Source organism: Procambarus clarkii, chromosome 19, assembly GCF_040958095.1.
Source record: "Procambarus clarkii isolate CNS0578487 chromosome 19, FALCON_Pclarkii_2.0, whole genome shotgun sequence".
Taxonomy (NCBI): Eukaryota; Metazoa; Arthropoda; class Malacostraca; order Decapoda; family Cambaridae; genus Procambarus; species Procambarus clarkii.
Genome location: NC_091168.1, coordinates 25978425 through 26004923, shown reverse-complemented (window position 1 = coordinate 26004923; position 26499 = coordinate 25978425). Strand labels below are relative to the sequence as shown.

At 38.7% G+C, this 26499-nt stretch overlaps 1 protein-coding gene across 2 annotated transcripts; it reads right to left on the bottom strand.

The window, feature by feature from the left end:
• Nucleotides 1–1942: 1942 nt before the first annotated feature.
• On the bottom strand, nucleotides 1943–26041 carry Serinc (serine incorporator TMS1). 2 transcript variants are annotated; one of them, XM_045741371.2, is made up of 12 exons: nucleotides 25884–26041; nucleotides 24520–24684; nucleotides 23479–23562; nucleotides 22457–22578; nucleotides 19565–19774; nucleotides 19193–19277; nucleotides 18717–18839; nucleotides 16845–16970; nucleotides 16530–16677; nucleotides 9259–9312; nucleotides 3371–3570; nucleotides 1943–2375 (listed from the first exon to the last, which is right to left on the bottom strand). In XM_045741371.2, exons 1-12 carry the CDS (start codon nucleotides 25917–25919, stop codon nucleotides 2292–2294), a joined length of 1437 nt encoding a protein of 478 aa, XP_045597327.1. In that variant the 5' UTR covers nucleotides 25920–26041; the 3' UTR covers nucleotides 1943–2291. The 2 variants fall into 2 exon arrangements, with proteins under 2 accessions (XP_045597327.1, XP_045597328.1); XM_045741372.2 differs by lacking the exon at nucleotides 9259–9312.
• Nucleotides 26042–26499: the final 458 nt, after the last annotated feature.

The following is a 26499-nucleotide window of genomic DNA, read 5'->3' as shown; positions in this document are numbered from 1 at the left end:
AAACGACACCCCCGGCCCGACCAACGAAGCACCAACAAACCCCGGACCCCTCCAGAATGCAGCAGCCCCACCCCGCGCCAGAAAAGATGGAGACTGCTGCCATCAAACAACCAAAACGCTAAAACCGAAGGAGCAAGAAAACTCAGCGAATCGACCCCCAGAGACAAAGGCCCAAAGGAAAGAGCCGACGAAAAAACACACCGGAACCGAAGGGGCACTACCAACCGAGGAGAAGACAGAGCACGCTGACCAGAGACCAGGATGGTGCAAGCGGCGCACGAACAGGCCGGAGGTGAAACGACGCACAAGACAGCTGACTAACGGTGCAGAAGCAACACCAAGACCGAAAGCAAGCTGAAGCGGCTCCGCCTGCGCCGCACGAAAAGAGGCGACAGTATGTGGCAAGACGACGGCCCCCAACCCCCACTAGAAAACCAAGCTGAGAGTAAACCAAGCCAACAAGAGTAACCACCTAAGAAGGGACAGGAAAAGGAAGGACCGCCAAAATACCCCATACTGCCGCCAAGAGAAGCACGCAGGTGGGACACCTACCACGAAGCCACCCGACCACCAACCGGAGGCAAGACCACAAGGCAGAACATAAGCAGCCCTGACAAGGCCCCCCGAGCCCAGGAAAAAGGCGGAGCCGCGAGAAGATCTCGGGCGCGACCACCGAAACCCAGGCGGCACAAGGAGATGGAACTACAACGGGGCAGCCCCGGGGCTCCCGGGGAGGAAACCACGAGAACGTTGCCACCACCAAGGCTCAAGTGCAACGCCCCTGCTGCCCGCACCCGCTGTGTTAGCACAACTGGGTAACCGAGCCACAACGAGCAACCAAACTCGCAGGACTCCGGGTCGAAGGTGTCACCGACCCCACAGGCAGCAGACGGAGGCAAAACAGAGAGTCACCCAGAGACAAAAGGTGAGAGCAACCCTCAAACTCGCTGGAAGCGAGGGGGGGGGCTCTGGGGTCACATCCATCGGACCCGCGCGCCCCCAGGGGTTTCCCAGGGTCCCGAGCGTTTACTTTAAGAGGACTCGCGCTCAGGTAGTCCCAGGCAGGGTACTGCTAACCGGCACCCAAAGCTACCAAACAACTTTCTAAGAGCCGAACCCCCGGGACGTGTACACTCACGGGGACCTAGCAGGGGGCACCACCAGAAAATACTCAGAACACAAGGGACACAAGGGGCAAGAACGAAGGCAGACCCCCCCACCAGGTAGATAAACAAAAAGAAAAAGAAAACCCCGCAAGAGGACAGCGTACCCAAGCGGAACAGAGCCGGCCGCTATGATTGGTAAAGACAAGCTGCACAGTACCCCGCGCCCCACCAGTGCAAACACTGCCCCTTACTCTAAGGCGAACAAGGGAGACAGAACCCCCGAGCACACAAAGAGCGGCCGAAAACCAAGCAGTAAACGGCCAAGCAGGGGCAGGACCCAAGGAACTTGTGGAAGGTGGCCCCAAGCCCCAAGGGCAGTACTTACAGGGCACCTAGGGAAGGGAACCCTAGACGCATGCAGCCCGAGTACTGAAGAATCACTCCCGGCTCACGCACCACCTAGAAAAACAGACACCACACTCTAGGTACAGTGCTGAAACAACCACTGGAGCCGGAGCACATAACCAATGCCTATAGCATCAGCCGAAGAACTGGTGGGTGGATAGCCGGCGTGGGAGGTCTGGGGCTCCCCCTTCCCCCTCCTGGGGAGGGGGGAGCTGCGCAGACAGCGGCGCGGTGACGTATGACGTCATACTAGTTTCCTTGTTTTCTGTTGAAGAGTTCTATCCACTAGTTCGGCTTAGGTAGCAATTTTCACCAGAATAGGGGTTTGTTTTGGAATGCTTACCTTTCTGGATGCTTGACCCGGTCGATGGCAGACATAAAATATACTGCTTTCAATAAATGATCTAGTGGAAATATCCAGCATTTTCACATTTAATCACATGTTTATTACAATACAAAATTAAAAATTCTTTATTGGATTTACCAAACCTTTCGTTATAATACTCCCCCATTCTAAATCATTTCTTGAACACGTCTGGATTTCATTTTTTTTTTAACATATGGCTCGGTTCTATCATACTAAACCACAAGTAAAATCAATTCGGATTTCATTGATTATTTTCTTGTCCCAAAATGAAAGTTTGAAATTAGGCAATTCTGCAGAGCAACATTTTGGAATCTTGCTTAATACTGGCAAGTGTGAAGGTGTAATTGGCTATATCTTGGGACATGCTGTATATCAAGCGTTTCAACCTTGCTGCTGGTAGAATGTATCAAAATTTAACTGAAGTCACGGTTGCTGAGAATGATGGGAGCAACCAAAGTCCACATATACAGGAAGAGACAAATCCAACTGGACACAATCTGTGGAAGAAAATAATCTTCATAACCTCCTAGTTTCTTCTGTCAACAAGACAAAAAAAAAAGGACCTGTGTGATAAGCAGGAAAATTTCCTATGTAATACATGAGGTTTAGTATGTAAGGTTTAGTATGTATGTAATTTAGTATGTAAGTATGTATATTTAGTATGTAACATCTAAAATTTGATTCAATCATAATCAGTAAACTACCAGGACCTCTGAAATAATGCTGACAATGATCAGGGATCATAGTGACTACTCGGGAGAATTAGCTGGAACAAATGTAAGAAGAGAGACTAATGAATAAATTTAATACTGTGGGCCTAGCATTAGCCTTTTGCAACACTCTAAAATTATCCAAATAGACTGGGAATATGGACACACTAACAAAAAGGTATGAATCTTATACAATGTGTCACATTGTTGACAGATCTATAATGCTAACCTGAGGGAGTAGAGTTCATATGGAGTTCAAGGTGGGTGTCTTCACACCCACCTTGAACTCTCCTGCACTATCACTCACACATGACTACCAATGAAAATTGTTACAAAATAATGCAATTTCTTGGTAAATAATGTCAAATGTTTGTGATAGTCCATGTAAGCCTCATTTAAACTTCATCTATTAATGTCACCTACCTACCACACACCAATACATGGTGCAATTTTAGATAATGCTGCGTCTTGTACAAAATTGTCTGTAGTACACTAACAGTGATGTTAGTGTACTACAGTATTACAGTATTACATGCATTCAAAGGCTTCAATATATGGCATGGCATTTGTAGTTTATAACGTATGCTAGAACACCAAAAACACCTCTCATGTCTCAATATCCAATGAATTTATTATATACATTTAAATCCATGGAATGGTCTTACTAGGTTGAAAATTGGCAGTTATCACACCAGTGAAGATTCATACAATTGAAACTGTTTGGCAAAACACTTGCGTCTCCATGATTCTATACACAGTATTTACAATTCTACATATCTCACCTTGACCCAGACAGCAGCCAAGTTGCTGGATAGTGTTGAGAGGTCAGAATTAGGAGTGAACCAGTTTGTGAGGGTCATCATGACGTAGAGCGTGGCTAGACCAAACATGGTATGGAAGAAGGACCAGGAATATGACACACCATCCTCTTCATTATCCCACACATGGTGCCCATCTCCAGTCTCGGGATCACCAGAGGCACCTGCAGTATGTATGCAAATTGAAGTTACAAGTTGTCCTAACACAAGATAATACAGGATTTAAAAAAGTATTTAAGTACAATATTATAATTCAAGTTACACTAAATTTACTTTCATAATATTAAAACCTATCACAATTTTCTAAACTTAGCATGCAAGAACTAACCTATTATTTAAAAATCCTCTCTTAATAATGCAACTTTTATAATCCAAACACAAAAAAGTCTTATAGTATTGGAAATTTTTCATGACATTTGCCATATACAGTACAAGAGTCAGCTCAATGTTAGGCTAATTCTGGCATTTAATCCTTGTAAAGCCTACCTAAGCTAAGGCCCTTGGATACTTCCCGAGACAGTGACCATATAGTCTACCTAGCATGCTGTACCTGCCAGGCTCTTGTTAACCCCACCTTCCCCCCTCCTCACCTTTACAGGTACCTTTTGCAAATGGTCTTGTCATTTAATTAGGGATGTAAAATAGCAGGAACTCAAGCAGACACCACTGAGGAACCAGGTTCCTATCATAGAAAAGCAGCAGCAATAGCCTCAACACCACTTGCATGCAATAATTAAAAAACACATTCTCCAATTAATGCTCTGAACTATCAAGCAAGAATTAAAAGTAACCTCTGCTGCCACCAATTGAGCAGCTCCCTTCACAAGTGCCAGTGGAGCCCAAAACCCTTATTTTATACCTAGCAATCCACTATTGCTTACCTAGGTTCTGCATCCCCAATTGCTTTAATTTTTTGTTGCCTGGTTTGATCTAGAGATTGTTATCCAAGCACAGGAGGATGCCACACTTGGGGTTTGCTGTGCTGCATAGTTTACTGGTCATGTGTCATACTGAATTTTTACACACTGTTTCAGGGTAACCTTCCCTGGTGTTGTCTTTGGGAGGCCTTTCAGCCTGAGAAATGTTTTTTTTAAAGCTGTTTGGTGTTGCCTTCAATATGGTCTACCTCTTCTCATGATGTAATACTTATGTGGTGTCTTGGGCTTTGTCACTGACCTGACAGATGTTGGTGCTGGACTTCTCATTCACACTTAAACATTTTACTTAAACACACACACTTCACTAAGTGGCTCCCAGAACTAAAGGGCAAGAGCTACGAGGAGAGGTTAGAGGCATTAAATATGCCAAAACTAGAAGACAAGAAAAAGAGGCGATATGATCACTACATACAAAATAGTAACAGGAATTGATAAAATCGATAGGGAAGATTTCCCGAGACCTGGAACTTTAAGAACAAGAGGTCATAGATATAAACTAGCTAAACACAGATGCCGAAGAAATATAAGAAAATTCACTTTCGCAAACAGAGTGGTAGACGGTTGGAACAAGTTAGGTGAGAAGGTGGTGGAGGCCAAGACCATCAGTAGTTTCAAAGCGTTATATGAGAAAGAGTGCTGGGAAGACGGGACACCACGAGCGTAGATCTCATCCTGTAACTACACTTAGGTAATTACACACACACACACACACACACACACAGTAAAGGACACAGGAAGAGAAGTGTACTCTTGCCAATTACAGAGAAAGCATTTATCCAGTAAGTTCATACATACATGAAGACTAAAAAGTGAGGACCTAAACTAGAACATGCAGCACTGCAGTTGTATATTGCACATTTCTTAAAAAGCACATCAACAAACTGGAAAGGTGCAAAGACATCCTACTAAATGGCTTCTGGACCTAAAACACAAATAATTATAAAAAAAATAATGGCACCAAACCTGGAAGACTACTTAACACCTTAAATTGCCTATAAGCACCCTAAGAACAATATGACAAGAACTTCAACATAACCTCATGGATATGAGGCAAAGTGAAGTTATGCTAGCAATTCCATCATAAGTCATTTTTCAAGAAGAGCCACACATCTCTGGATCATTTAACACTATCGCTCGCTTTGGACACCGATCATGTTAATTTTTTTTCTCCCGAGTCCTAGCCGTGGACAGGACTCGCGTCTACTACAAAAATATTTGTTTAAAATTAATTTTTTATCCGATTGACCTCGGGATAGTTTCAAAATAAATGCCTATAAATTTGCACAATTTGATACCAAAATGAAAGATGTAACACGAAACATGATGTCAGAACACTTGAAAGATTATAAATACGTTTTTGGGTCTAAATTTTAAATTTTAAAATATTTGTTAAAATTCTATTTATTGTGCTATTATCATGGGACTAGTTTTAAAATGTGTGCCTTTATATTGCAAACAATTTGATACCAAAACGAGCGATGTAACATGAAATTTTATGTCAGAACACTGGAAATATATATATAATTTTGATGATGAGTGTCCAAAATTAAAATATTTGTTAAAATTCCAGTTATTGCTCTATTATTATGGGACTAGTTTTAAAATACGCGCCTTTATTTTGCGAACAATTTGATACCAAAACGAGCAATGTAACATGAAAATCGATGTTATCAAACTGAACGAATATACACATTAGGTTGTGGTGTGCAAATTGGTGCTCGTTCACGGGTAACTTTAGGCTTTGCTGCGGGAAGTCTCGCCAGGCTTTTGGACATTATATGCATATATATCTGCAGAGAATTTAATTGCGAACACACTGATACCAAAATAAACGACGTAGTACAAGAATCAAGGCGAGAAAACTGAAACGAGTACACACATTTTACTGATTTTGTGCACTCACGGTAACTTTTCCGACTTTAGGCTTTGCTGTAGGGGAGTCTCGCCAGGCTTTTGGACATTATATGCATATACATCTCCAGGGAATTTAATTGCGAACACAATGATACCAAAACGAACGACGTAACAAGAATTAAGGTGAGAAAACTTGAACGCGTATACACATTTAGGTGTCGCCGCACGCTCACCCGCACCATTGGCCCCATGACGTCAAAGTCTGCGGTGCGCGTGTGGCGCCGGCGATACTGTTAATAAAATAAGCAAACTACTAGATGTTATAACAGTTTAAGCCAAGCAGTTGTAAGTACAGCACTGAGATGACAACTTTGCTTCTGTGTTTGTGGCATTAGTAAAAGAGTGGCTGGTTGTCCATGGATTTCTAATACTGAAGCTTTTTTTCTCACAAACAACCGCATTATGGCTTATAAACAAACAATGTTGACTTCCTTCTTTCATAAACAAAATGAGGAGTGTAAGAAGAATAACGTACAGAAGACTAATAATGACAGCATCGAGTGGCAAAAGTTGTGTTTCAACCGCTTCTAGTTCAAATTTTCAAACTGGATCCCTGTGCAATTCAGAAAGTAATGGTGCTTTGAAGTTGAACTTGTATCCCTGTTCAGATGTTTGGACTGAAGAAATGTAGAAGAAAAAATGGAAACCTATCCATGGTTAGACTTCAGGAATGATAAACCTGGGTGTAAAGTACAGTATATGCAAACATAAGCAATGTAACACTTTTCACTTCTAAGGGTCTATCAAATGAGTTGCAGATGTACCAAGTATCCTATTATGGACCAGATCGAAGTACAAGCTTGAAATCTTTCGGAAACAAAATTGTTGATCAAAAACTATCGAAAGCTCACAATGCTGCTTTACGTGTTGAAAATGTAGCAAATGAAGATGCTCTTGGAAAATTGTCATTCCATGAATGCTTGACATCTGAAGACAACTTGTTAAATTTTGCATTCTGCATATTATTTAGCTCCAAATGACAGACCATACTCTGATTACTTTGGCTTACTGGAACTACAAAAGCAAAATGGTGTTTACACTGGAATGGGACTGCATTCCTACACTAGTGCCACAGAGATAATTACCATATTTGTCGGCGTATAAGAAGCACTTAATATTTTTAAGTGTATCAAAAATGTGCCCTGCATCTAATGTGCCCATATTACAGATGGGAGACTGAGGGGTATATATCAAGGAGCTGGATGAGCAAACTGGGTAAGTTCGCTAAGCACACAAATCGTTGCTAATAATAAGATATTGAAAGCAAGCCGAGTTACCACAGTTTGTTGTCACAAATTTATGATACGTCTGCAGTTATGAAGGAAGCTCACATCTACCCAGTACAGTATACATAACCCACACCTGGTATGTCATACATTATTTAACGACTGTGTTACCCTTAAGACATTTATTCATTATCTTGAATGAAAAATGATCCAAGAAATTTTAAAGAAATGTTCAACTTTCATCTGCTTGTCAGCCATTTGCAATAAATGAAATACAACCCCACCAAATTGCTGCGATAGTGAGCCACTGCCGGGTGCACCACCCTGGTGGCCGGATTCGGCAACAAAACATAACATCCAGAAATACAAGTTTCACATCTTGTATAGCAATTCGTTTGCCCAAAATATAAACAACTACACCACAGCAGATCTTAGAGGAGATAAGTATTGTGGCACAAAATCCACTTTAAAATATCTTTCAATAAATGTATGATGAAACATTTACTAAAATTGTCTTTTCCACAAAATAATCCTTGTAAAATAGGGGGTGTGTCATATACGAGGGGTGTGTCTTTTACGCCGGCAAGTACGGTAATCGTGGCCATTAACCCTTGAGCCGCTAAGGGTCATAATGGCTTCAACACCCACAGGCGCAAAAAAAAAAAAAAAAAAAAAAAAAACTTATAAAAGTGTTCATTTGTGTTCTCTGATCACAGGAAAAAAATTGTAGGTGGCATATTTTGGGTGCAATAGAGCGGGAAAGTGTAGCAAAGAAAGAGGCGTTGACAGCAGTCGCCAGACGAGGTTTGCTCCGTCCCAGCTGTCAGGCGGGGGTTGCCAAGATATTATAACCAAATTATTTCAATGTCTGATTTTTCAAAGGCAGGACCATGACCTCAATGCCCCAGGCCGATCAATTTCCTCATTAAGGTGATATCGTTCCACAACCATTTTCAGAAAAACATCTCTGGCACTTCCACTGACCTAAACTGATATTCACCAAAATGAAAAACTGCAAGTTAAAATTTGATCAAATATGATCTGTAGGAAATTACTTTGCCTAATGATTCTGATTCCACAGGGACCCCTTCCAGAATCTGAACTTTCTGAATAAAAATATAAATTTTGGAAGGAAAATCCAGTGGCCAAATTTAGTCTGTTGTTTAGAGGAGTCTGTTATTGGGAAGTGGAGCTTTTGGAGGTGCCACTGTATAATCTGTCATTATTTATGTAGTCAAATTCTGGATCTTAAAAGTAACCTATTTTCCCACAATCCTTTAAAAAATACTACAATATGTGTGATATCAGTCTCTGAAGGAACATCCCCACAAATACAGGAATATGCTAAGTCACAGAAAATATACTGTACCGAGACTTGTATCGTCTCCAAAGGAAACCAGTGTTTTTTTTCCACCAAGCAGAGAATATAAAAGCTTGCAAACAAATAATTGTTGTTTTTCCTGCATGTTTATACTGTAATAACATTAAAGAGTTGTAATCAAAATTACTGTTGTAGCAAATAACGATCAAAGAATTTCTTGTCAAGCTGTCAGGCACAGCACCATAACAATTGAAACCCTTCAACATTATTGAATAATCTTGATAATTATACAGAGGTAGCCTTTTAAAAGGACTCAAACTAATCTTAAGCCTATATTAGTAAAAACAGGAATGTTCTCTTATAAAGTGTATGAAATCTTTCTAGCCAAATATAGCAGTAACGTTAAGTAATAATGGTGTAGTGTTAGTAAACTACGTGCAGGCCGGGCTTTACCTTCTACCACCTCGTTGGTCACGAGGGGTATGTCGATCATACTCCTACGGGAAGCTGCGTGTGAAGTAATCGACACGCAGGTCAATGCATATATCTAATAATACAAATCTATAGAATTGGTGCAAGAACAAATTATATTCAATGTACTTGTACTGAAAATACAATTTTAAAATATTATGCTGAATTTCTATCAAGAATCCAGTAATATATATATCAATCAATTAAGTAGGTATTGCCTTCAAGAAAGCAATTATAAAATCAAAATCATACAAGTGTAAAGCACCTTGAGATAACATACAAGTGTAAAGCACCTTGAGATGTATTGCTAGTACCTGAGCAACATGAACTATGTAAGACAACTTAAAATGTCCAAAATAGATAAAAGGTCATGAAAACTCAAATCAATGATGGATATTTGCCAATATCTGCTATTCAAGGAATGTTTCCTAGTCCTATATGCCAGCCTCTCTCACAATACTAACAATAATATTAAAGGCTCTTAACAAATAATTTCTCTATTTTTCTATGGAAAGGTTGTTAGGCAATTATATACGGTGATGGGTTGACAGTCTGAGTAGGGTAGGAGTGGGTATGCATATGTACGGGTATGGGTGGGTGTATTTTGGTGGGGTAGGTGTTTACCTGTCAGCTTGTGCATCACTTTTTTAAATTGGGGATGGAATTTATAGACAACTTCCTTCAATCGATTCCAATTGTCGTACAGGGTACAATAATTTCATTCCATCTCTGTTTGGTTGAACATACAAATAATGGACTATTGCAACCAACAAAGTTCATGTGAAGTACTATTAACTTTGTAAACCATGCTGTGGGGATGTTTATCCTCAGAATCATCGACATGTAGTATATATTAGGCCTAGAGTTATGACTGGTACTTAATGTCTAGCATTTAATTATTATTATTCTAAATGTTTTGTTTTGTTATTTAATCCTTAGACAGCGGCTATGGAGAAATGGTCATACGTACAAAATGCACAAAAACCATTAAAACTTTAAAAAAAAAAAAATCCATTTTAGAATTATTGATTTGTATACAAAATACAAGAAAAACATGAAAATAAGTGAATACAGTATTTATCATTTCACTGGGTGGAGGCACTCTGAAAGTCTGTATGGCACTTGTCAATGCCTGGTGCTCGATTTTGCTGACGCTTCCCAATTTATTCTGATGTTTCACCCATTGTGTTTAATTACACTTCACAGAGCTTTTATATCCATATTTGCATCACGTGTAAAACCGAGACATTAATTTTTTAAATCTTCATATGATGATAACCGCATTACCCTGCGAGTCTACAGTTTATGATAACTGCTGTCAAAAAGTTAACACTTTCGTCCGGCAGGGACGGATATTGCATCCACAAATAATACTACGGATGTCTGGCGGGGATGCACGTTGCGTCCAAAATTTAAATATGTTAAAATTCCATTTCTTTTCTGATAATTATGGGACTAGTTTAAAAAAACGTGCCTTTAGATAGCAAACCATTTGATACCAGAATGAACGACGTAGCATGCAAATTGAGGTGAGAAAACTAAACAGAGTATACACATTTTAATATAGGTGTGCAGATTGGTGCCGGCTCGTGGGAAACGCTTCGCAGATTTTCTAGTTTGCTGCTGGTGGAGCACCTGTTTTTTTTTATCTTATTTACATATATCCCTTTAGAAAATTCTATTGCAAACAAATTGACACCAAAATGAACGATGTAACATGAAAATTGATGTGAGAAAACTGAAAGGGTATGCACATTTTATTGTGGGTGCACGCTCACGGGAATCGCCAGACTCACCTTGGAGTTGGTTGGGGCACACACGCTGGGGCCGCAAAACTGTTAAAGGTCTATTTTATTTTTGACACTTAGTTTTTATTAAATTTGCCAGCATTTGCAAGTATAGCCGAGCCAAGTAAAAGAATATTTATGTAAAGTACATTTTCTATGTGTGTTTTTGTGTAATGAGAGCTGGACTTATCTGACCGAGATGTGTTGGGTTGCACTTGTGAGGTCTGTACCTCCATAATGAGGTGAACAAATCCTCAAGGGCCATGACGAGGGTTCGAACCTACGTCCTAGAGGATCCCAGACGCTGTCTTAATCGACTGAGCTACGACATGGTTTAAAGAATTGCAACCGGGAAATCATCTCGACTTACCGACAGATCCTGCAGTCTCTCCGAGACAAACCAGGGTTTTACGCAATTCCCCCATGCACTCGAGCTATCTCAATAGGCTGTTCTACCTCTTTGCCCTTACTTCATTACACACAGAAATCACAATAGATTTCTGTGTGATTTCTATTGCGATTTCTGTGTGTAATGAAATAATGGCGAAGAGGTAGAACAGCCTATTGGCATAGCTCGAGTGCATGGGGGAACTGCGTAAAACCCTGGTTTGTGTCTCAGAGACTATAGGATCCGTCGGTAAATCAGGATGATTTCCCGGTTGTAATTCTTTTACATGTTGTAGCCCAGTCGATTAAGGCAGCGTCTGGGATCCTCTCTGATGCAGGTTCGAACCCTCATCACGGCTCTTGTGGATTTGTTCATTTGATGCATCATGCTATTATGATTTTTGTGTATAGTGTAGTGTGCAAAGTTCATAATGAGGTGTTTATCTCTGCTTTTCTCACATTAACACCGAGATCTGTGTACTCAAGCCGATTTATTTCCATGCGTGTTTTATGATGTGTTTTTAAATAAATTTAACACACACCTCATTAGTTTGACTAATACCTAAAGACAAAATAGTTGTGTGTTGGAATCCACTGGGACTGTCTTATATTTATTGAAGTGTCATTGTTATTTTATTGTGCTTATGTAAAATAATTAAAATAAATAATAAAATGTAAAGAACTGAGTATTCTCCCCCTTACACTAAAATTGTTGATTTAGCCTTGGACAATTTAGATTAGGTTCGTTAGGTACCGTTTCATTTTTTATTGTATGTTATTTTCGGTAATCCCATAGTACAAAATTTTTTTGGACTTGGCAGTACATTATTGTACGTTTGACCAAATAGCTGCAACAAGTACTGTACTATCATGTTTGGAGGTTAGGCTGGCATATCCAGCTTTAACCGATCCCACTTTGTTTTCCTTCCTCTCAATTTAATTAAGTTACTCTTATCTGCCTTTCTGATTTCCCTCAGTGGCTTATATCCTGTGTATATAAAGGAGAATATATATATTTTTTATTCGATATTTAATTATTTGCAAGTCGAAAGACTATCTGGCAGGAAGATAAGTTTGGTAGACCAGGTTTGGGGAAGAAGAGGTGTCCAAACACAGACAAAGGCTAAACACAAGAATTAAGAAAACTGCACAAGGCCAAATGTCCCATATGAGGAAACTCATATCCACCCAAACTCCTTCACTGCAAAAAGAAGCAAATCCATCAATTTTTGGGTGTTTAGTAAAGAAAATTCCATCTAGGACAGACAGCAGAAGAAAAAAATCACTAAGAAAAAGAGTAGGTTCAGGAGAGGGTGTTATAATCTAGAAGAGAATGAGGAAATAAAATGGTTGCAAAACTATTTTAGGAGAGGACACTATGGGGAACAAAGCAAATTCCTTAATGAATTTCATTTAAAAAGAACTTGTTATAGTGTAAGGAAGCAAATGCCAAATTGTGAAATTTATTTAGTCAAAGTCTTTGGGACTCCTGACAGCTGGGTGAACAGCGCTTCAGGATTAGTAGTCCTGAGGTTCCGGGTTCAATCCCCGGTAGAAGCGGAGACAAATGGGCAAAAATGTTTCTTTCACCCTGATGTGCCTGTTACCTAGCAGTATAGGTACCTGGGAGTTAGACAGCTGCTACGGGCTGCTTCCTGGGGGTGTGACACAAAAAGGAGGCCTGGTCAAAGACCAGGCCGCGGGGACACTAAGCCGCGAAATCACCTCAAGATAACCAAGAAGATAAAAAAAATTGAATACCAAAACAGAGATGCAGAACGAGAAAACAGAATTGGTTACAACAGAAATTGCAAGAGGGCCAAAGAACAAGACAAAAATGTATTTGATGTAGGAAAAGGCTTAACCCTCAAATGTAGTAGCAATACAAACCAAGCAACAGCTACAAAGCCATACAAAGAGAGGCAGAATGAAACTTTAAGAATGGGTTTCATTCCATTTTGATAAACTTTGAGAATAGCAGACAAATGTAAAACAGAACCAAGCCTTTTCTATAAATTTACTTTAAGAAAACTTCATGTAAAGGAAAAAATCTTAGAGATTTAAAATGGGGAACAGATTCAGAGAATGGAAAGGAATTATGTGATCACTAGCAGTTCCAAAGTGTGCACGCAAAATGAAGTTTCCAGAGAACCAGACAAAATGTCAATTTCAGAAAACACCATGGAGTACACAGAGGTGTCTTGAGATGAAATAATAAAAACACTCAAGGAGCTAGGAAGGAACAAAGCAGTTGGCCTAGATGAAGTTTCACCTTGCATTCCAAGAGAATGTGCACCTGAGCTGATCATTCCACTTCCAATTGATATTTTAGGCATCTTTATATACATGAATCTTACTTCAGCAGATATGAAAAAGGCACCTAGTTCCACTCTACAAAAATGGCAGCAGAGAAAACTAAATTATAGATCTATATTTTTACCGGACAAGGAAGCATGGTAATCAAAACTAGAAAAAATAGTTAAATGGGTAGAATACCTGGAGAGAAATGATACAATTAAGTATGGGTTTCAAACAGGAAGATACTGTGTAACAAGTCTACTTCCATTTTATGATAAGAGCCACAGAAATTTTACAGGAAAGAGACAATTAGGTTAACTGTATTTATATAGACCTAAAGTGCTTTTGACAGTCTCAAACAAGAGGTTCATCTGGAAACTAGAATATGCAGGAGAGGTGACAAGCAGACTGCCAACATGGATGAAAAATGTCATAACTGACAAAGACGAGGGCAGTAATCAGAGGCACTGTATCAGACCGAAGAAGTGTTACTACGGGAGTACCACAGCATTCATTTCTTGCAGCAGTAATATTCATCATCTATATAAACGATCTACCAGAAGGAATACAGAACTATATGAATGTGTTTGCTGATGATGTTAACCTACTAGAGAAGATAAAGACAATTGTCATGCTATTCAAAATGACCTGGACAAAATAAGTATGAGCAATACTTAGCAAATGGATTTCAATGTGAATAAATGCCAAGTTATAGAATGTGGACTAGGAGAAAGTAGGCCACACAACCTTAAAATTATACAAAAAGGCATTAAAGAACTAGCAAAGATCTCAGGGCAGCTCTAGATAGCAGACTTTCACCGGAGAACCACAAAGGACAATGGAAAGCATAGCAGTATGCTCTTTGCACAACCTCAGAATCACTTAAATACATGGATGGTTAAATATTAAAGAACCTGATAATGATTTTTGAACAGTTGGAACAGTTGGACTTTGAACAGCTGCAGTGGTTACATGGTGTCCATATCTTAAGAAACACATCAATAAACTGGGAAAGGTGCCAAAATGTGCTACAAAATGGCTTTTGAAACTGAAAACAAGAGCTGTGAAGCTAGGGGCATTAAATATGCCAAAGTTAGAAGACAGAAGAAAAAGAGGCAATATGATCACTACACACAAGATAGCAACATGAATCGCCAAAATTAACAACAGGAATTCTTGAACGCTGCAACTTCAAGAACAAAAGGCCAAAGATTCAAGCTAAGGAAGCAACTGTGCCGAAAAAATATTAGAAAGTACTGTTTTGCTAGTAGTAGCTAGCTGGAACAAGTTGGGAAGGCAGTGGATACCAAAACTGTCAGTAGTTTCAAAGAGTCATATGACAAGGAGTACTGGGAAGGTGGGACACCACAAGCACAGATCATTCTTTAACTACACCTAGGTAATTACACTTAAGTATTAGACATGCATGTAATTAACTATGGTTTAAACCACTTTCATGTTGGTGCTTTACCCCCTTTCTCAAATAGTCAGAACAGTACTGTTTGCAAAGCCTAAGAAAAATTCATTGGGCTCAAAATTTGCACGATATTGCTTATGTAGTTTACCGTACTGTTGCTCATAGCACAATCAACGATCATTATGAATGTTACAACAAAACTCATTAAGGAGTGTAACAGTTAAACTTTTCATATTTGCATTATTACATCAAGAAAATAAATGCTTACATTCATTAGGACCCCTTATTGATAAATTTCCAAGGGGCCAAAAATACAGACCAGTTTAAATTACTGTATTTGCAATTCAGGAATGATACAAGTCATATTTTGGAGGTTACAATGTTAGCATTGTATTCTATGCATGCACGAGTACAGAAACTGAAATGCATCAGACCGTGAGTGCACCTTCCATACTCGTGGTCAGAGTGATTATCTACCAATATTTATATCCTTTGACTACCCGTTTCATTGTGAACTTCCCTTTCAAAATGACTGACTTCATATGGAACATTCACCATACATATAAACCTCCTGCATCAAGAGTTGAATAAAACTGCACATATTTGATTTTGTAGCAAGATTGAAGCAGCCACCAGCATAGATAACATTAGATAGTCTGCACAAACTAAAAGTTGCACAAACTGAATAAGAAATTTTACTGGAACAAAAATGGACTTAAAGAAATACTATGCACAATGCTAACTCTAGCTAGAACACTTATCAGAATCCTTGTCATTAAATCCTGGATACGAATCATTTTCCACGTTAATTTTCTAAAAACACGAGGTCTTGTTTCACTAGTAGATGCACCAAACCATGGCTGTGTGCTGTGGATGTCTGCCTCATGCAGTGTGTGGAAACCACCATTGGGTTCACTGATATTTGAACATCACCACCAATGTTAAATAATCACAGTTACCTATTTATTTCATCATTATTAATTGATGCTGTGGCTATGAGCTGTGTGGTAGTGCTGCATGTGCTGCTCATGGTTGCCCTCTCAGTACTGAGGTTCTCGCACCCAGGATGGGTGCACAATTTTTTCCCCAAGATTTTGTCCATTTACTGGAGGCCTCACGAGGCAGATGCGAGGCCTGTATACACGTGAGTTTTAAATCTTATGTGGTACTTTAAAACATCCCTGAACACATTGCACAGCTTACAGATAATTAGTGAGAACATCCCTAGCTGTGTCACATAGTTGAAGGGTTAAAGAAAATTGTATGAGCACTTTTACAATTTAAGTAAGTTCTTTGAGCATATTTTCCATAAAACTTAAGAGGCCCATCACCAAGTAAAACTAACAAAATATTAAGTCTCTTACTGGAATCATCCTTCAGGAGAACCTTATCCGACATGGTGAGGCGTGAAGCTTGGGAATTGGAGGCAGTGCGCATCGAGGAGTAAAGAACACAACAGAACCAGATGACCAACGAGGCAATGGACTCTGCATCGAACGAGGGTTTCTCTGTCTTCAAAGATAAAACCTGCCTTTATTTTTCAATCTACTTCAATAATTTACATTAAGAAAATTATAATATTTAATACAAGTTTTCTTAAACATTAAACCTTAACTAAATATTAATACATGCACGATATTTCACAATCCTTTACTGTACTAGTAAACCAGAGACATTACTGGAGGGGGAGATGTAGATCCTTCACCATGGATAACTGAAACCCAGTCAGGTTTGCATTCATGATCAGGCGTGTTGGTCATGGCTGACCATGTTAAGTACATGGTGTATAGTGTGATGACAGAGGCCTGGAAAATAAATACAAAGTTTGCATCATAAGCTACAATTTAAACTTTTAATTAAATAAAAATAAAATCTTTATAGCACAGAATAAGGGCCAGAACATTTCTGAAAAATCATGGTTTCTTGACAAAGGTTTTTGTATTTTCACTATCAGCTGATAATTTTTTTATAGATTTTTCTCATTTTCTATCTCACTCTGCTCTTTCTAAAGATAACTTCCAACTGACCCGTGATTAAGATTGCACGAGGCAGCTCCACATTCTGTGTTAACATAGCAGGGGACTTGGCAAAATTGTTCCCACTGGGTTGTAATGGCACTAGGAAGAACTAGAGAACACTCAGTCCAGTCCAGAATGCATCTAAAACATTTTCACGTAACAGTCTCTCTAGACACTACTGAACATCCTAGCCATCAACTGAATGGCTAACAAGGTAATTACATGCAACCATCATCAGTTGGAAGCCCCAACAACACAACAATAACCCAGACTAGCACCAGTGGCAGGTTTTAATGCTAGAGACCATAACATTTTAGTGATGGGGTTTGTGTTATCCTTGAGAACTTTTAGTTTTATTGGTGCAGTGAATTTGGACTACATTATTGAATGCTGCTTGTGTAGCCAAAACCATCGTTTATAAAAATTAACATTTATATTGTAGGGGTGAGCAAAATGAGAATTGCTAGTTGAAGTATTGCGGAACAAACACTTATGTATTGCTAGTAGTGGCCAGCATAGAGTAGCCAGGGTTACGTTACCTGTAACATCAATGTCTCCGAAACCTAAAAGGCAACTAAAAAAATTAATCACTTTGGTACTATAGAGCTAATGGATTATTGTACTTATGGGTTACTTATTAGGCCAGGAAGCTTGTTAGGCTTATCAAAGTCTTCCTGGGTCAATAAGTAATCCATAAGTACAATAATCCATTAGCTCTATAGTACCAAAGTGAATAATTTATTTTAGTAGCCATTTTTAGGTTTAGGAGACACCTATTGATGTTACAGGTAACGTAACCCTGGCTACTCTATGCTGGCCACTAGTAGCAATACGTAAGCGTTTGTTCCGCAATACTTCAACTAGCAATTCTCATTTTGCTCACCCCTACAATATAAATGTTAATTTTTATAAACGATGGTTTTGGCTACACAAGCAGCATTCAATAATGTAGTCCAAATTCACTGCACCAATAAAATTTAGCTCTTTGGTGCTTTGCTCCAAGACATTGTGTTTCAGATATGCAATTATTATACCCTTTCAGTTCCAGTTGTGCAAATCCAGTTCATGTGCTAGATTAAGTCTACAGTCTTCCGCTTGCATCAACATTACCAGCAAGGGACAGTTTGAAAATTTCCTGTTGTGCCAGTGTGGAATGTTTATCCACCCTGACTGAGCTAGATCATAACCAGGGGTCAGTAGGAGCTTATCTTAAGATGCCACCAAGTGCAGTGCCCAGAAAAGAACTTCTCAGATGTACTTAAAACCTGACTTATACTTTGCACATAAAAAAAATTTGGGCGTCATTCCAGTTCCTTAAAATTGTACAGAGTATTGTGATATGAACTATTGAGGATCCAATGTACAAGAATTTTCAACATACTGACCAGGAATAAGATTTTAAAATATGTATATTGGTATTTTAAAAATCAACATTCAAAGTAGCAAATTTAATTTTGACAGTACTACAGCCAATATCCATAGTTTGCTAAAACAGCGTGGTACTATACTGGGGTACACATTGTGTCTACATACCTGCAAGAGCCCTGAACGAGGCTGCGATTCTTGGATCTTGGGCAAGATGCTCACAGTACTGATGATAACACACAAAATCAGGTTGAAGGAGATGAAAAACTTGTGAAGACTGCAACTCTCAGTCTAAGAGTACAGAAAGTCAAACACTTGAGCAACAGAAGAAAACAGCACATCAAGAGCAAGCAATTATCTACCAAGCACTTAAAAACACCAATAACAACAAATCATACTTTATCAGAAAATATATTTGCCTAGAAATTTAAAATACAAAATTTATTCATCTCACACAAGTTAATATGCAAACATGTTTTCTCCAAATACACACTATTATTTTTGTAACTTATGTTCATCAACTTTAACACCAATTATTTTACTGTCAAAATTAACTTCAAGACCAATTGTCGTCCATAAAAAATATACCCAACAATGTAATGCAAAATTTTTTAAAATAAACAAACTAGGATATCATAACTTACCGTTGTGTAAAAGACGAAGAAAAGAACAACGGCAGCAATGGCCAGAGCATAGTTGAGGAAAGTGAAGAACAACAGGGCACAATACCTGAAATGATAACACAGCCACTTGATATTTGTCCATCACAGCTGACCCTCGTGTCCCTGGGCCCCTACACCAGACATATTTCACAATACTGAGCAAACAATATTTTGAAGATACAAAATCATAATTGGTCACCAAAAAGTCTGATTACGAAAAAAAAATATGCATTTTAAATGAGAAACTTTCAAGATTGCCATGAATTACATCTCTAGTTCATTTAATAACGCAATGAACTTCAGTAAACAGTAAAAGATAATTATTAGCATATTAGAAAGCTAAAAAAAACATACCAGCCACGACTCTCCGTTTCCTCATACTTGTCGACCCAAGATTCAGCCCAGGAGTGTGCAAAATCAATGATGAGCACCAATTGTATAAGGATAAACAGGAACCCGCCAATCATGCCAAAGTACATCCAAACTTCTCCAAATTGTCCTCGTGGGATGAAGAATGCTCCAATGATCGCACCAATCAAGATTAGATATTTGATTGCCCAAAATCTGTAACAGGCAATTATTCATAATATAACTAAATACTTTACCTCCAATGTATGGTACAAGAGTAACCTAAAGATGTAAAAACCGAGCTCGAGATATCAATCATGAAGTTTACGAAGACCAAAAACAAACCGACAATTACACCTTGGATAATTATTGGAATATAAATAAAAGGTAAGGATCAGGATAAGGAGATTGGACGAGGTGGTGGGGGGAAGGAATGGTGCCCAACCACTTTGACAGTCATGGCTTTGGATGGTGACCTACATGAAGGGAGACCATTGTGCTCTACCATTCAGCCCAAGTGGTTGGGCAGCCTTATGGGGGAGATGATGATTGTGGATTTCCAGTTCAAGATCCTTTCCCCTCATTACAGGGAATATGGGGATATCTGCACCAATCAGAAGGTGGGTGGGTGGTTTGGATCATATGTCAAAATTATGAATATACAGCCTTAAAACTATAAATCTTGTATCAAGAAGATAAATACATAAATACAGAACATAAATACAGGGCCTCGTAGCCTGGTGGATAGCGCGCAGGACTCGTAATTCTGTGGCGCGGGTTCGATTCCCGCACGAGGCAGAAACAAATGGGCAAAGTTTCTTTCACCCTGAATGCCCCTGTTACCTAGCAGTAAATAGGTACCTGGGAGTTAGTCAGCTGTCACGGGCTGCTTCCTGGGGGTGGAGGCCTGGTCTAGGACCGGGCCGCGGGGACACTAAAGCCCCGAAATCAACTCAAGATAACCTCAAGATAACATCATTATACTGTATAGATACAAGCAGTAAAACCCAGGTTAAACTCTTGCCTTGTACAGTACAGTATTGACAAGCAATGTTTAATAGCAATATTACTCCTATCAATCTGACAAACTAGCCTAGGTTCCCCGACTTGACAATAACATTATAAACTATACAAAAACTAAGTAAATTGATTCAGTGATCCTGATCATAGTAACAAAATTCAATACTGGCACCAATGATAGAAGTTAACATTTCATTAAATGCTGAAAAAATGCTAATACTGTACATGAAAAACAGGCAGGGTTAAGTAATCAATGAAAGTGAAAATCTTCTATTGTCATGAAAAACTAATATTCAAGGCAGGAAACTTTAGAATATTATATTATGTTGCCCTCACATTTTATCAGCAACAGCTACTACTCTTAGAATAGTGCCTTACTACATGTACCAAGGTTAATCAAGAAAAATGTTATTATGAAAGAAGAGATTTGACATTTACTTTTATTAATTGGATATAATAATAGGTTATTTAGAGCTTAATTAGGGAGACTTACTGCTATGATCCTCGCTCTTATCATTGAATACAGGAGCCATGATCTGGTACGTGTTTACCTTAAAAAATGTGCGAGACCTTTATTTTTATTTCCTGCTTATTTTTTTTATATTTTTATTTCTGTGATAAGTCCTGCATTGTATTAGATTATAATTAATAGAATTACAGGGTTAGTTTATACATGTTTTCATAAGGTAGTGTGTTTGCATCTTTCAACTTAAATGAAGACAGGTTACTCACTCTAAAATACCCGCCATTCTTGATTTATTTTCTACCAGACTTGAGAGTACCCAGTATTTGGCACGCTTGGCTAGTTTAGATATACTATGTTGATGTGTTGTCTAGTACATTATAAAGTTAAGATGTTACATTTATACTAAGAATTGAATTGTGGCAATTAAGGATTTCAGAAGAGGTTTGAGTAATAGTGTTACAATATGATCAGTTTACCAAACTGGAACCAAGGCACATAGATGATGATGTGATGGCCAGGACTGGTTGGTGTGGTCTTTTTCCCCCCTAGTTAAGTACTCCTAGTGTTAAGTATCTGAGCCACCACTATTCTGGTTATAGTGTTGCATGTGGTGCCTTTGCTGGAACTTGGGGGATCCTGTAAGCTGGAACCCAGACACCAACAAGTAGAGCACCTGTGTCTTGGGTTAAGTTTAGACTGACCTTTAAGGGATCAGGGAGCCGGTCGGCCGAGCGGACAGCACGCTGGACTTGTGATCCTGTGGTCCTGGGTTCGATCCCAGGCGCCGGCGAGAAACAATGGGCAGAGTTTCTTTCACCCTATGCCCCTGTTACCTAGCAGTAAAATAGGTACCTGGGCGTTAGTCAGCTGTCACGGGCTGCTTCCTGGGGGTGGAGGCCTGGTCGAGGACCGGGCCACGGGGACACTAAAGCCCCGAAATCATCTCAAGATAACCTCAAGATAGATCATAAGCCTGCCACTAGCTTGCTATGTACATCTTGCCTCCTTTTTGGAGTCAGAGATTTAACATAAAGCAGAATGTGGTAGTACATTTTTATATTACTTGGGGGATTCATTAATTAATAAATGGTGTAAGCTTTAACTGGCATTTACCTCTTCCCTTGTCTAAAGTTAGGCAGTCATTTTCAAGAGCAGACATTTTATTTAGCAGATTATCATATTTTGAATTGTGGAACTAATTCTTAGGGGATCAGGCCTTGCCTAACATCTCTAAGTGGCATTCTCGGTTAGCATTCATTACACTGTCCATATACAAGTCCCAAATGATAACAAATGCTAAAATTCATCAAATAAAATAATGCTTTAAAACACACTAATCTGGATTTCCCACAAAATGTGAAATGGAGGAATACAATGTCATCATTGTCATGGATATAATGTAATGTCATTACCCATTCTGTATTCCAGCTCGAGGGTCTTTACTCGACTTGACTCCAATCATGAGAAGAGCCATGAAGAAGAAGAACAATGTCATCGCAAAGCACAGACGGTAAACTGCCAAGTAGCCAACCACCTGGAAAGTAAAGGAAGCACAAATTATTAATCATTTATCATTTCAAGCAATTTTTTTACAAATTTCAACAATAATGTTATTTACTGTGTTTGCTGGCGTAAGATATTTCGGTATTTTTTTTTTTACATTTATTTCATCATAAATTAATTCAAAGTGATTTTAAAGTGGTTTTGTTAAGAAAATGATTTTGTGCATGTAAATACACACATTTGGACGATTGTGAACAGAACTCGCGCATTCTATTCAATGCCAAATACTGTGCATTACTTCCTCAAAACTACCCAATCATTTGGGCTGAACAGGAGAGCGACGATCTCGCTTCATGCAGGGCACCATTCCCTTTCCCCTTCCTATCCCAAATCCTTATCTCTTCTAAGTACTACATAGTCATAAAGGCTGGGCACTTTCTGCTGGAGAAATAAACCATTTCCTCAAACTTGTCCATCATACAAAACTTTTTAATTTTTACAAGCTATTCCTGCAATTTATTTTGTACATAAAATTTTAAACCACAAGATGGCCAAACAACCAATTCTTTGAGTAAGGCACCACTCAGAAGCATGCGACCAAATCTAGGCAGAAGTGAGTGGCAAGCCCTGGAGAGTTGCTACTACAACTGAACTTCTATATCAAAGCCTTGGTTCCCTTTTATAAGAGAAAGCATGTTGTTAGCAGTCAATAAAAGTATAATCTCAGAACTTTAAATTTAACACATCATTGCAAATAAATATAAACTGGATCACTATACTGTCCTATCTTAAAAACAAGTGATACTACTACCTCTCACTTTCACTTAAAATTTGCTCTGTGCTTTAATAAGCTTTTTAAGCAAATGAAAACTTTACCTCAAAAAATAAAAATGGTAGCAATGCAATAGGACATTAAATTTAAGACACCCACCTCAGTACAATCCACCTTTACACCCTCCGATAGCCCATCCAATAGTGAAGGTGCACTGCTTTCCCCATTACCACAAAATGGTACCTGGAAATAAAAAGTGAATTAAAACCTGCATTCATGCCCTAATGCAATGAAGCAAAAATAAGTTATCACAAGGAGCCTACCAAGCAGATATCAGCCTGCTTCTTGCTGCACATGACAATTCATGAAAGGGGTGAAGAAATGCGAGTAGTTGCACACACTAGTGTGGACAAGTCGTGTCTAGTCATTAGACTAAGTCAAGTATCCTACAACAAAAGCATTGGGCTTTTGTTGTAGGATACTGTATTCGAATACTGTACTGTATTCAAGACTCGAGCAGATGGGCACAAAAAGCCTTCTGGAACGAATCAAGTTTGAGTACAAAAGTTCAACCGTTTTGTTAAGCATGGTTGAACACAAATATACACAAACATACACAAATAAAGGTTATTGCACATTGTTCAATAACCCAATGGCAAACTCCACAATTTTGATTTCTGTCTGAATCAAGCGATACTAAGATTACCTCAACTTTGGCTGAATTACCCAGAGATTCAAGTTACCAAGCTTCAGGAGAGAAAGCACTCACTATACATGTTAATACATTACTTCTGCTGTACCCGCCTTCTAAGAGGCCATTATTTACCTTCAAGTCATTATTTATAAACTCAATCCCACATTATCTACAGTACTGTACATGAAAGCTACAAGAATTATATAAACTAATTATTATGTTGCTTTGGAACTAAGCACAATAACAGGATATTCAAACCAAACATCCGAAAATGAAGAAATGATTGCCATTTCTTCATTTTCTGGTGTGGTTTGGATATTATATTTTCAGTCATGTTACTGAGACTCGTCATTTGCACAAGCACAATAACAAATGTTTCAGCCAATTATTTACAACAAATAAAATCCTATACAGTAATTATACATAACTACATACAATGTAACAGTACAGTACTGATCAATATTGCATTCAGAACCCCTTTCCCTCAAACAAAATACATTTTTCACCTTCTGTAGAGCATTCTCAAGGCCAGGGGAAAGCATGATGCAGGCCACAATAGTACCCATCAGCATCATAATGGCATACATGATGCGAGTCGAAGTGGAATTCTTGCATGATGGACATGCCGAGCAGCACAAACTGCATGCAGCTGATCCACAGCAGCATGCCAGCTGCAAATATATCAAATATTAGCCTACATGGTATGACTGTACTAAACAATTACAAAATACTGTACAATTTTTGTTTGTAATATAAACTATGGACAAAGCAGCTAGTATGCAAAACACTCCAGTTTTACTGTACCGCTCTTGTACTACCGATGTGCTTATAGATTTTCAGACCTGGCTTAAGATGAATATTGGGAATATGTGAAGCTGTGTATAGTATGGGTGAATAGAATTATGATCTAGACTAATGTGAAATATAATGGCTATAAAATGAAAATATGAATTAAATGATCAGTGAACAACTTGTTAATCTAAGAAAATAATAAGTATAAAGAATAAATATTGATATTAGCTTAATTATATAGTACAGTAGGAAACATCAAGGATGATCATTCAATACAGATGGGGATAATCTTAAGACTAAATGCTTTGGACATCACATGGTAAAAATCTTGCCCTGTTGCAAATAAAGAAAAATGACTGGCAAATTAGTTGGCAGTGCTCTGCTGTACCCTAACTAAGCCTAATCTTACCACACCCAAACTAATCTACAAATAAACTACACGAGCCCCAAAATAAACAAAACGTTTGTTTTATATAGAGCACAGCGCGTAGGAGGAGGATCTTTGAAAGCCACTGGCTTCCACTTCCCATGATTGTTGCTAAATAAATGGTAGCCCTCGGGTAAAAACGGGCCTCAAGACTATTTGTGTTACATCACTAAACACTAAATGAACCTATAAAAAATAGAGAGCAATAGATAAATCTGAGCTTTTTATTCATAGTGTGCAAAGTTGTGACATCAGTAGACATTCTGGTTGCATCTGGGGATGTTTCGAAACACTAGCGAGCAAAGGAGCCCCGACATTATATATTATAACCTTAGTGGCAGTATTGATAATGTCACACTGACAGCATATGACAATGTCAGTGTGGCATTAAGCGTATTATACGTTTAAACATGGGATAATTGGTTAATTTTCAAATTAAACATTTTCTGCCAATACCTATAGCTCTGCACCCCATATTGCTATTCACTGCAGCATTATTAAATATTCATTTACTAAATAATTCCCAATACAGTACTTGTGCGTCTGGCACGACTGCTGCATCACCTGACCTGGGGCTTCCTCTTAATAACACGGAAAAAAAAATCGATTAATTCCCGATATTCAAGAGCATCTTGCGCCCAGTGAACTCACCTGAGCAGCGCCACATATGCCTAACACTGCCCCCATTTCCTGAAACTTCCAAAACCTGTCTTGTTGTGGTATATATGGCTGATAGACCAGACGAGGAGAACCACTCGACGACGACTACGGAAGACCTTTGTTGTTGCTATACACGATGACGTCATGGAACGGAGGTTCAAAAAGGACCAAAAGTTATCCCGTCTACGTCATCGCTATTCTTTAAATAACCCTTTTTATTCTAAGCTAATCTAGCCTAAACTAACCCTCGCCTTATATATTCTAACCTAACCTATAAAATTTAAGATAAAAGATCGATGTTATTTGTTAGCATATAGTCTGTGATGGTGTGACGTCACACAGCTCACCTTCAAGGATCTTTTTGGATAGTGCTGAGTAAGTATACAGAGCTGCCAACTTTGCGCAGTTGCGTGAATGACCTCAAATCAGGAGTTAATACAAGTTTGAAGTAATTAAACTTTATAGCATCTTACTGCATTAAAAGATAATTATTTATAGTAGGGAATAGGTAGCGTAGGGATGGCACTAATATGATGTTGACAATTGGGTTCATGTTGGTATGCTATTGACAGACATCAATGCCAATACGCACAATACCTAAATAATC